The sequence below is a fragment of the Amphiura filiformis genome, chromosome 20 (assembly GCF_039555335.1).
Source record: "Amphiura filiformis chromosome 20, Afil_fr2py, whole genome shotgun sequence".
In the NCBI taxonomy this organism is placed as follows: Eukaryota; Metazoa; Echinodermata; class Ophiuroidea; order Amphilepidida; family Amphiuridae; genus Amphiura; species Amphiura filiformis.
The window spans coordinates 55,682,450-55,696,029 of NC_092647.1; the positions used below are offsets into that span (position 1 = coordinate 55,682,450).

The 13,580-nt window shown below is 36.5% G+C and overlaps 1 protein-coding gene across 1 annotated transcript in view; it reads left to right on the forward strand.

The window, feature by feature from the left end:
• The window catches only part of LOC140142390 (leishmanolysin-like peptidase), a 119,604-nt gene that overhangs the window by 47,637 nt on the left and 58,387 nt on the right, over positions 1-13,580 (forward strand). Inside the window, exons 2-3 of the mRNA XM_072164359.1 lie at positions 10,785-10,922; positions 12,744-12,826. Coding sequence (XP_072020460.1) covers positions 10,785-10,922; positions 12,744-12,826 — 221 coding nt within the window. The remainder of the gene's footprint in view (positions 1-10,784; positions 10,923-12,743; positions 12,827-13,580) is intronic.

Below are 13,580 nucleotides of genomic sequence, written 5' to 3' on the forward strand. Positions count from 1 at the left end.
CTGTGCATGCTCATTACGCACTTTATAGTTGCTATCCCGAGAAAAGTCTGAAAATATGATTTGTTGTCAGGTTTTGTTTTCAATGCACTAACTGGGAGTTCAATACACTCAGCTGCAGCTGCCATTGCCATACATGTATATGTTTAACTGCAATTCAAGTTCACCGAAATGTTTTTAAATCGTACAATAATAATGTGATATATTCAACTGTTTAGGCCAGAAATTGGCCTAAAACTCGATAGAGTCCTGTGTTAAGAATTTTAACCGCAAGTCAAAGTAAGTAGTCCACTTGGGAAGCTTGTAAACAGAGGGAGTACATGTACGATGACTGAAAAGATCAGATGTGAAATTCTATCAATTGCACACAATTAATACAAATCAGAGTTTTATGCTTAAATGTAATAGCCAAAGTATACAAAATGGGCAAGTGGACTACGGAGAAGTCTAGCATCAGTGATGCGTTAAACGTGTTGGAAAATAAACAGAATTACCCATCACTACACTTCACATTGCCTACATGCTAAGTATGCTGCATGGACGCAACATGTACGTTCGAGCTTGGCCAAGAATTACTTAATTTACCTGTAGAGTGACCCCAGGGATGAACTTCACAATTTAGGAATGAAATCGGCGCAAATCGCAAATAAATAAAAACACCTTCATGCTGGTGAGTCAAAAACAAACTTTTGATGGAGTGATATCTCATTAAAAGGTAGGTGGTGACGTGGTCAGATTTATTTGTTTTGTGTGATGTGGTCAGATTTATTCATTTTGTGTTTGTTTTGTTCCTCACATTGAGGCCTGTACATGTACCAAATTAATCCAATCCCCAAGTTTTGAGGTAAATCGTACAAGCTGTTCATGTAGAAGTAAAAACACGTTTCACAATGGCCCAGAGAATGGTATGTGTGGTATATCACACTTGGTGATGACTGATGTGGCAATCACTTTTTCATTCAGCATGTTTATACTGAGCACATGGCTTTTTGACCCGCTATTTTCTGGGCACAAAATACCGATCATAATCCAGCCACCGTTACCCAGCTTGTTTCTACTGAGACCAGAAAGCCGTGTCTTGCACGATGCACTGCATTTTTTTCCTGTAAACCGGAAGTATGGAAAACGGATTTTGGGGAGCGCAAGGCATGACGGTTCTATCCTAAATTTAAATGTCTACGCATGGCAGCTCATGGCATAGGACCTACAATCACAATTTAGTGTTTTTGTTAGGGGCTAGGTGCAATAATTATGAGCCCTCCAGGGGTAAAATTTCCAAACGGCTCGCCAAAAATCGCTTGCCCCCACCCCTCTCGGCCTGCCAAAATTGCTTGCCCCCCCCTCTCGGCCCGCCAAAATTCTTTGCCCCCTTGCACATGCCACATTTTTGGGATCCCAATTTCCAAACCTTAAATGGCCTATTGTTGCGAGCAGGGAAATTTGCATATTTAAGCATTTCCGTACCGTTTTCCTAAGCCTTTTTAGCGCATTTTATTTAAAAGGCGCCCCATGAATGTGTGCCAAATAATCGCTTGCCCCCTCTCGGCTTGCCAAAATTGCTTGCCCCCCCCTCTCGGCTCGCCAAAAATTTCTGGCCCCCAATTTTACCCTCCCCAGGGCTCATAATTATTGTACAGCCCCTTAATCCACATTGCATTAAAGCCTTAATGTACGATTTCCGTCAAATTTTTATTTTGTTATTCTTTATTCAATTTTGGCCATTTAACACGCAGTTCTATGGGAGGATATCACAGTGGGAGGACATATTACATGTATCATAATTTTTAAATTATGATAATATGTCTAACTTTGCTCTGTTGACCTACAAAGACAAGAAATTTGGCCGATTCCAGTTAGGTGCAAGTTGGGACATGTGTAAACATTACAAAAAAAAATCAGGTTTGAAAAAAATTAATCAATTTCATATTCATATTTGGCCCTTCGCACTTGATTATTAGTTTCCTTGTTAAGATTTTGAAAAAGGGATGAGGTGACTTTTAATTATTAATTATTAATTATCTTTTATTTTCTTTATTTAGTTTGAACTATTACAAGCAACTATAAAATTGACTCGTTTTGGCTATAGCTGGCATTTAATTATTTCACAACAATATTTGAAGTGAAGGTGGAGTTGTACTCTTTGTTCATTCATCATTATTGTTGATATTATAGTAGAAGTAGTTGAAGGTTATTTTAAAGGAGAAAATTAGAAATAAAAATAAAATAATTAATCATTTTGAGATTTTTGGACGCGGGCGGAAAACAGGAAACTAATAATCAAGTGCGAAGGGCCTTATAAGATCGTACATTATGGCTTTAATTTACCAGTGGATCTAGTAATACCGTACTGACGCGAGTATAGTCCCACCCCGTTTTTGGATTTCTGCTCAAAATTTTACAAGTTTTTTTTCCGGTTTTGTAGTGTCCCTGGACCTAGACCTAAATGCTAGGATCATTCATGGTAAACAAAAAAAATAAAAAAAAATATGAAAATTGATAATTTGTATTCATGTCATAGTCTATTAATGATTTCAAAATGCATTGAATTTGAATGCATTTTGAAATCATTAATAGAGTATGACATGAATACCAATTACCAAGTATCAATTTTCATATTAAAAATACAAAACATCTTGAATTTTTTTTTTTTTTTTTTTTTTTTAGGTCAACCATGAATGATCCTAGCATTTAGGTCAGGTCCTAACCACTCCAAAGCCGAAAAAATAAATAACAAAAAAAAAAGAAGAAAATTTGGGGGTGGGACTTTACTCGAAGGTGGGACTATACTCGCGTCAGTACGGTAATTGGCTAAATTTATAATAATTAATTCACAGCCAAAATATAGGCCTAACCAACTCAAAATAAAGAAGTAGACCTACAAAAGTAAAAGCATATCCATTTTACTTCATGCAAGTCGCACATGTGGCTAGTGTATATAATACCAGAAAGAAGGAACCTACTTTTAGGAATTTGGGCCTAGAATTTTACTGGGATTATGAAAAAAATATGACCTTTCTTCTGATGCCAAAATCTCCATTTTGATAGGAAAAAGTGTGGGGATGTGGCTTTCGATCAGGTCACCCATCTTTTAAACTCTCTTTTCATGATACATTCTGTACCATCACCAAGATCAGCAGAGAGAACACACTAATGGTTCTGTCAATCACTCTGATTCAGGCAAAATATGCCAACATTTTTGCTGCCCTTCTCTGTCTTGACGGTCCTCAAGTTAGCACTGCTTAAATTTCTACGGCCCTCAAGTTAGCACTGCTTAAATTTCTAAAAAAAGGGGTCATTAGGTGTAAGATGGAAAAAGGGGATCATTATGTGGCAGATTTGCAGGAAAAAGGGGATCTGTTGACAGGCGCTAGCAGATGACGCATTCCAATGGCTGATTCCATGTATGTAGGTGTACACTAGTATTACAACATTTATGCCAAATATTCAATTTTGAAAACAATTAACTAATTTCATATAAGATCGTACATTATGGCTTTAAGTCAAAAGTCAATATCTGCTCTTTGTTATAAGGGCTCATATTGAAATACCCTATCACGTTTTCACACAGAAAGAAGGCAGGATTCCCCTCGCTAAGCATGCGCCTCAGGAAAGCTCGGTCATAAAATGGATGGATTATATGCATCAGTGATACACCCTGCCCAGGATTTTAACAAAAGAAGGCTAGCACAGGAAAGCTGCAGGATGGCGCACACCTTCCTGTGTAAGGGAATTTCAATATGAGCCCTAAACATAACATGGTCTACCATCATATTTTTACAACCTTGCTTTAGAAATAACACAACAGGTGACATGCAGAAATTGACCAGATTTCTATTCTGAGGGACGAGATCTTTCCTACATGTAGGCACAGTAACAATGGGGAAAGAAATTGAGAAAATATGACAGACATCTTAATTTAGAAAGGTACTTAAAAACAACAAACATACAATTGTATCTTTTGTATGAATACATAACCTATATATTTAAGCAGGTATGAAATTAAGCAAACCAACAAGCATGGTAGTTTTACATTTTATCAGATTCAGGAAACAGAAACCACAACACCCACACAACGTTTCTAAATTTATATCAAACTGCCACTTCTTCACATGAATGATCTGCATGAATGTTTTATTATTATTATCCTATAGTGACAGATTCCATAAAAAATTTATATAACATGAAGTCTCTTCTTGAACTACATGTAAATTAACTTTACGCAAATTTAAAAGTAGGTTTTTTTAAACCAACATCTTAAAAAAATATTTTGTGCCACATTCAGTGCATTGTATACACTCTATTATAATTATTGAAAATAAGGCTGTACCTGGATTTTCTACATGCTGTGATTTCAAAGTGAGCTGCTATCATTGGAACATTTAGGGACAGTCATGCAATTCAAATAAAGGTTCTTTTGTTGAATTTTGTGAATAAAATCCACAAAACTGCAGCAAAATATCTGAAAACATGTTGAAATTTTTGAAGCTGTCACTCAGTGACTCCTTCTTTTGTGAGACCTGCATAGAATGATCTCTTTTTCTTCAGATATTTGTTACTAATACTGATACTTGGGTATTTTTGGCAGACTACACCAAATACCATATTCATTCCAATAAGCGCCCATGCCCCAATAAGCGCCCACCCAGGGTATTTTCAATTTGCTGAAGGGTACCATTAGTGTTGAAGTGATGGATAGACGTTGATACAGTGAAATAGCTGGGATATTAGAAGTCCCGTGTAAACTGGCAATATATTTTCTGCATCAGAAAAGCTACTAGAACGTCTCAGGACCCTCAGGATACATTATGTATGTAAATTCGCCTCTAATAAACGCCCCCTTACGAAAAAATTAGGAACCCGGTAAACCATGTATAAAATAAGCGCCCACAAAAATGACTTTATTAAGCACCCTAGGCGCTTATTGGAATGAATACTGTACCTCCTCTTTTCTCAATGACGGCTCTTTACCAAGATAATACCAACAACCTCTTTGTTTCATGTTTTTTTTAATGTGTAGACTACACAGGCATACCCATTTATTGCTCCAGTTTGGCCATGATATTAAATTGACCACCGTCAAACTCATCTGCCTCCTTGCATCATATTTCACAAGGAGCCTTTTTCGTACACACCATTAATGAGGTTATGCATGATTAAAACCTAATTTAAAATTTTCTCATTACTCATTCATTGGTGATCCATATAGAAAGTATAATTAACATGTTGATAGAAATATGTAGTCACATGTAGTAGACCTGATTATTTCCTTTCCTATATAGAGGTAGTCATTGTGACATACAATGCTGCCATCTTGTTGGTATGATGGAGTGTCTTGTTGCTAAGATCACCGCGTTGACACTTGACTGAAGAGGTGCGTCACCCGCTGCGATTTCCGCATAATCCGGGGCGTAATGTCTAACACATGACATGCAGAACAGCAGTACCCACAAGATGGCGAATCCCGCGGAAAAGACTGACGGCCTCTATAGTTTGACACATCTCAATGATGAGACTAATCCTGCAGGTTACATGTATATAAACCCCCTGGTTCCAGCACTCCATGTATATATAAACCCCCTGGTTCCAGCACTCCATGTGTCTGCGGGTACTCATGCTCGTCAAAAATTTACCGAAATTAGGGTATTTTCAGATTTTAAAACGCGATTCGCGAAACACATAAAAAGGGTAATTATTCATACTGCTTGGCTGCCTTCATTTACGTATCACATGTAAATCATTGTAGTTTAATTTCATTTTTCTTCATTTCCGAATTCTATGCACAACTCACCTCAGTTTCATTATTCCGTTTGGCACACATTACATCACATGACATCAATATACGATGTATACAACCGTGGGCACCTATACGTGTTTCCGTCAGGAAGGAATATATTAGAAATGTTGTTTGCGTTTTTAACGAAAAAAGTAGCATTATTGAAAAGCAAAAAAGGGGCTGTTTTCAAAGTTTGCTGACAAGCATGAGTACCCTACGGACACACAGAGTGCCAGAACCGGGATATAAACACACAGAAGGGTAGTTTGTCTGGCAATGCAACTGAAACCAACTTACTCCAATTTGCCACGGCAAGATCCAACATACCGTTATTCTCAATTTGAGACAAGACAGCCTATATTATATACCTCATAGATTCATGTCATCTGATTGATTAAAAGTGTGCAGTCATTGAACTTGGAAGTGGTACATTGTCAGGCCTGTACACAGGGAGGGGGGTGTGGGGTGCAACTGCACCCCCCCAATTTGCAATAGTATACAAAAAGTCCCAAAATATCACAATTTGCGATCGTAGCGAGCAAATTTTTACGCTTTTGTGGTTAAAAAAGGGCCAAATTTTGGGATGAAAGTCCACTTTTCACAAAATTGCCCCCCCCCCCATCTTGAAAAAAGTCTACTTTTTCAAAATCAGCAGCACCCCATAAAAAATCCTGCATACGGGCCTGTACATTGTAGAACTTTGGGTTGTGTGCTTTGATTTATTGGCTACTCAGACCATTTACAAGAGCAAGTATGGACCGCCTGGATAGGACCAGCAAACAAAACCACTCTAGAATGGCTGGGACCTCAGTGATGCAAAGTGAGGACAGAATCACTGTGCTACCCCCTCAAAAGACACCCTCCTCCCACAGACACACCCCTTCCACAGGAATAAGGAGAAATACCATGTACCGTACAGTAAAAAATAAGATCCTTTCGCATAGGACTACATGTAGATGAGATAAATTGTCTTATGATACCAATAAATGTATTGACTTTGCTGTGAAACTAATTTCACACTTGAAGAACAAGTCAATATCAGGCATGGAAAATTGTGACAATCCAATGACGTTGGTGCAGAGTAGATCCGGGAGTAGATCTTATTACGTATAGCATTGGATATTTTATATATCATTGATGTGATTTTGCAAATATCTGTGCTGTATTATCATTTCTTTATTTGCAACATCTATGGGGAATGGGTCAAAATATTTGTGTGGCGTTTTAAATACATAATCTAACGATGTGTAATTTAAATATGTTATGTTATTTATTAATTATTATTATTATTAATCCAATTAAATGTGTAGTTCTGAAATTAATTGTGAAAATGATAACCTTGCGAAAAATTCCCCACGGCATGTGTGATGGGATGAAACAAAATAAGTTGCTTGATATTAAAATTGATTCGGGGAAGCAGCAAAATGGAATTGTCAATTTATTTTGTATTTTAATGCTTCAGGAAAAACTAAATGATAATAAAATGAAATTAAAATTATATATATATTGGAGTGACAAGTCCAATTTTGATTGGATTATGTGTAGCTTTTAAAGTGAGTAAGGGATCGTTCACAAACACTTGTAAGGGGGGCCTGATGCCAAAAAAATCATCACGAACATTTTTCGGGGCTCCCCTTAACAGACCTCGAAAATTTCAGGGCCCAGCCTTTTTGACATGAAAATTATGGGTCAACCCCATACTTAATTTTTCCAGGAAAATTTGTAGTCATTTTTTTCAGATCCCCCCTCAAGAGGGTCAACATTTTTCAGGGCCCCCTTTTTGCATCAGGCCCCCCTAACAAGTGTGAACGGTCCTTAAGGGGTGGGGTATGAACGTTTGGACAGTATTTATTTTGGGACATTAGAGCACATCAGACATATCGAATTGCATTCTGAATACGAAGAATGTCCTTCTGATATCAAATAATTTTGATTCTTTGAAATTACGCAATTTAATACACATTTTATGGCAAATCATTAAAAATTGATATTTTGATATTTAACAGTACTCGAAGTAAACTTTATAAATCTGATGATTTATACTTAAAGTGTATGTAGGTGGGATGAAAAGCCGACTATCAATTGAAAATTTTGAACTTTCTTATTGAATATATATGGATTTTTTTTCCAAAAACACACACATAAAAAGGTCTTTTGGGAAAAAATCCATATCTTCAATATGAAAGGTCAAAATTTTCAATTGACCGTCGGCTTTTCCTCCCAGCTACATACACTTTGAATATATCATTAGATTTATATAATTTACTTCGAGGACTGTTATATATCAAAAATTTGAAAAATATCAAATTTTTATAATTTGTCATAAAATTTGTATTATATTGTGATTTTCAAAAAATGAAAATTATTTGATATCAGAAAGACATGCTTCGTATTCAGAATGCAATTCGATAGGTCTGAGGTGCTCTCATGTTCCACAAAAAATACTGTCGAAACGCAATAAACGCTCATTCTAGATCCCTTAAGAGTATTAGATGAAAATTTACTTTTAAGACAAATTACCATTTTGATTTGATTGTCTGCATCACATATGATGGGAGCCAAGCAAAATTAGAATGAATACATGTAGTCGGCTGGCTTATTATACAATGTATGTTCAAATTTATTGACAACTGCGTGCTTTGCTTTTTTGGCAAAAATTGCTCAAAATTTATGTAAATTGTAATATAGTACAGTTTTGTACTATGCAATAGGGGAATTTGTAGTTGGGATTTGTAGTGTCTGGGAGCAAAATGTGGATCTTCTGTAAACATTTGTATTCACAGGTGTTCCCTATTCCCCTTGGTTACACTGCTCAACCATTAAATAAAACCGTATTCTATGATGTACTCAAGTAACAGCTAGTAACAGCAGGAAAATTGTTAGGTCACAGCAATGCACTGTAGGGCCGTTCCGACCATTAGGCCCGGTAAGGTGGTCGCTTAGGGCGGCAAACGTACAGGGGCGCACAAAAAAAAAAAAAAAAACCGAAGGGAGAAAGAAAAGGGGAAAAAATTAGTGCCGATAAAAAAAAATAGGAGGAAAAATATAAAGGGACAGTATGCTTTGGTGGGGCGGCAGGGAGAAGCTTTGCCTAGGGCGGCAAAATCCCTAGGAACGGCCCTGGGTTACAGTCTGGGAAATCATCATTTCTAGGGAAGATTTCTTGGAACAGATTTACTTAAAAAATATACTTATTTTCCTTCCAATTTACATTCAAGCAGTACATGTACATATCAATAAATTCTGACGAAGAATTATGCCCACAATGTTTCCTGCAGTAAACTAGACTTGAATCCCAGTCACTCATCGCAAGTCAATTACCATGATCACAAGCATAGCTTTAAAACTGTCAGTAGATCCGCAAACCTATGTGTATCCCTAACCTTTCGACTAGGCCCATCGTTTTGATAAGAACAAGTCAATTTTTTTTTTGTTTGGTTGGTTTGTGTTTGTTTGTTAGTTTGGTATGTGATGAGTGTGTCATATTGGCATTTGTTTGTGTGTGTGTGTGTGTGGGGGGGGGGCAGGGCAGCGGAAAATAATTCCCAAGTGAAGTGCTGTTTGGAATATTTTCTGCCAGCACGGAGCCGGAGCGCCTTGAGTAAGAACGGGTGGGGTCCAGGGCGAAGCCCCAGCGGGGTCGAGGCAGGGCCGCCGTTGTCTGAAACTTCTGAATTACAAGCAGGTTGCAAAAATTTATACCAAACATCTGAAAATTCAAATATAAAGAGGCCAGATTTTCCCGTGTGGCATCCGACTGCTAACCATGTTTTGACCTCGTCTGTTCATGCGCACATAATCGTAAATATCACTCAAATTGTTGTGTTTTCATTTCAAATTTGTAGAGATCACATGCACAAGTTCCAGCAAACATACTTTTCATTTTAACAATTAACAACTAACAATTTGCACAATATTTATGCAAAGTTGAGACTATATAGCAGATTTGGTGGTATGAACCCTTGAAAAACAAGATGACAGTTAGACTCTACCGCATTTACTTTCTGAGATCCACGCGTCGTCTGGTCTGGAGCTCTTGTTGACGCAACAGCGTTAGAGACTACAGTGGATCGAGTCATACAAAATTTAAAATCAACAAATTAAAAGGCATCTGTTTATTTTCATATGTTGTTTACAAATATTCCTTGCATTCAATTTTATTGATCAGCTATGAGCTATCCTCAAAAGCTCTCACAGTTCGCAGAAATATATTTTACAAGAGGTGGTTTTCACAGAATATTTTCAGATCGGATATTAAAAATATTTTTACCGTCTTGTTTTTTTTTTCTGTGACTATGAATTTTTTTCTGGGAACGCCGGTACCACGATACCGGGGATTTCGTAGCCCTGGTGGGGGGGGGGGGGGAAATTTGTCATAGGTCACAATTTCATGCCAAATGCATAGAGATACAACCTCTATAAATGGCATTAGTTATACTGACCATGGCTTTTGTTTTGTTTTTGTTTATGATAAAAAAAACCTGATTCAGACGTCCTCGTTTTGATATGTGTATGGTGCGTTTTTACTGAATGTCCCTGTTTTCATCATTTCAAATACATATCCCTGTTTTCTATTGTTTACAAGAAGGGTGTGTACACTTGTTAGGCAGGTATTTATACCAGTCCTCTCAGCACCACATACATAACCATGGCTTTAATTTCATTTAAAATAATATGTTACTTTATACAAGATCTTGCCTTGTTACACTCAGGAAATTGTTTTTGTAACTTAATAATTTGTTTTGAGATGAAAAACTGGACTTTTTATCACTTTTTCTAGTTTTTGCCATTTTTGCTGACAAAAACTGGCAAACACTGTTTTTGTCAAGCTATAAAAAACGTTGTTAAAATCATGTTTTTTTTTCACCTGCAGCAAAACCTGCAAACCTTGGTGTGTTACTGGCATATTGAGATTGCAGCCTTTTTTTTCAGGTTTGGGCAATATATATTTACAAAGAAAGTACATTTCGTGGACAAATTAATATTTTACTCTGACCTTTTTCTTCTTTTCCAGGTAAAACTTGGCGTGTATGTAGAAGAAGAAAGTTATGGTGGTGTACAAAAACGAGCTACATCCCATCCACTACGAATACATGTAGAGTATGCAGAAGATGTTGACTTACTGAGTCAAGAACAGAGATCTCTTATCAAGGTTTGTTTGTTTGTTTGTTTGTGTGATTGTTTTTTGCATTTGCTTCTTAGAGTACTTCTCTATGAAACACTGAACGGTTTGGGACTAGATTGGTTACTACCCATATTCTATCAAATGCTAAAGACATTTGGGTTGCTATTGCCCACAAATACCCAATATATAATATGGTGGTATCTATAAGATGCATGACAAACCACATGACAGTATGCAATGGGCTATTCGGTTCGGAATCAAGATTATTTCAGTGCTATGCTTTTACCATCCCTGCTTATACATATTCCTTTTAAATGTTGCATCAATTGGTGATTTTTACATCAATTGAAAGTTTGTCATTTAAACCTATCACTTTTCAGCTGCTTCTTGTTGTTTTTTTCTTATTGCACGACTTTTTCATTTCCACGTCGTCTATGTATGTAGTCCAATCACAATCAGCCCTGTATTAATTTGTGCTGGCAAGGGTAAAAAAAGAATATCAGGTGATTTTTAAGATGCAGATAAATTACCAGCTCAAATAACCTTGTTTTTCACCCTAAACATACTCTGTATTTTTATACAAATTTTATTTTACAATAAAACACTTGAGAATGTTCTTGCAATCTTATTGGTTCTTACCCATGTGAAATGACATGATATCACACACTTTAGCATGTGTGTGTGTCGATGCGATACTCATACGTGCTATTTAAACTAATCGGAGGTGCATAGCAACAATAGGACTGAGCCCTAGGTAATTCCTTGTAAAATGTAGGATTTGATTTGATTAAAATTTGGTATACTTATGATTAATAAATTTGAATTGAAGTGTTTGAGAATGAGAATAAAAGTATTGTTTTAGCTGCTGACGTGCATCTATTGTCTCATATAACATGGACATTATTATTTTTGGCGTAAAACAACTCGGCTTTGTCAAATAATGATGTCGCCCGTGTTACATGAGACGATAGGTGCACTCCAACGGCTAAAACAATACCTTTATTCTCTAATTAGTACATATTTTAATAATAATCATGGCCTACTACATTTTAAAATACATTTTGTGTTTTTATCAAAACCATAGTAACATAAAATCTGACTAACTGTATTATAACTTCATGCCATAGTCCAATTATGCGCTATATTATTTTATATTAAAAATCAAGTGGTTTGGAGTATGCATCAGTGACTTGCAAACCACGCTTTAGGGGAATAAGATTTGCATGGTCTTGATTAAAATCATTAGCATATTATTGCTGTATTAATAATGCAAACACGACTTGCTCATTTGTCAGGCACAGTTCTCAACTCCATGACCTATGAATGTCTTGGGTACAAAAACTCATACTCAACATCTTGAGGTCAAACTTTGAGCTGTGATTGTTACATGGGGTTATTGAACTATGCCATTAGAAATTAGACCATTTTAGCTCAATAGTGAATGGTCCTTGTCAATGCAGAGTGTAACCTTATTCTTGGAATGCAAATTATACTAGTGTTCTTGGCTAGCTTGAATTGATTGCCTGTTTATTTTCATGTTTACAAAAGGATTTGTCTGAGGCTTGATGTTTCTTGTTTTCTTTATGTGATATTTGTATTAATTACTTGGATCCATATTGGATCAAAGAAAATCAGGTTTAATGATACTTCTTTTGTTATTTTATAATATTTCAACATAAAACTTACAGACACTATCAGTGATTTATACTAAATCAGAATGTCAATGAAAATTTGACCACAGATTTCTGCACTTTTGTCAAGAGTATAGGTGTGCTAAAAATTTACAAATACCACATATTTCTATTAAATCCTGTTTATTGATTTTTTTCTTATTATTCTTGTTTCTAGAAAACCCTGCTACCTGATGCCGTCAGGTATTTATCTAAAATTCTTAATGTGAAGCAAGCAGTGTCACCTATTAGACTACACAGGTAAGTTACATACCCACCCACCCCCACACCCACTACACTCACACAACCACCCCCACACATGTACACATACAAAAGCATTAATTACTGAACATGTTCATTAGGACTGTTATTGAAAATTATAACAGGGTTCATAGTTCTAGTCTAATAAAACAGTACTCGCTGTGGATGTTACAAGTCTAGCAGACTCCTTTTTTAACACTGTTGATGTTGTGACGATCTTCTGTTTACCGCAGAGGATGCTGGTTGCTTAGCAACACGGTTGCCAGATGTATAGCCGATGCAGTAGAAATCAGAAAGCAAGGGACCACCATGAACAGAGACGAGGGGCAATACAATCTCAGTCACATGTTTGACGATCTCAAGAAAAATACATCTGGCAACCGCGTTGCTAAGCAACCAGCATCCTTTGCGGCAAACAGAAGATCGTCACAACATCAACAGTGTTGAAAAAGGAGTTTGCTAGATTTCGAAACGTCCACAGTGAGTACTGTTTTATTGGACTAGAACTATGACACCTTGTTATAACATACAAAAGCACTTGTATGAGGTGTCAATCGAAGACCTGAACACCTTTCCTTTTGTCATCTAAATAAATCAGAAATTGTGTGCCAAATTGTGGACCTGAATGACATTGTACTTTAAGAGTACCTTCCCTTTCGTGGCAAGTACATATTTAGTACATTAACATTGACTAGGAGACTGTCATGTTTGCATGTTACCCTTAAGATCTTGCACCACCAAATGCTAGTCCTGT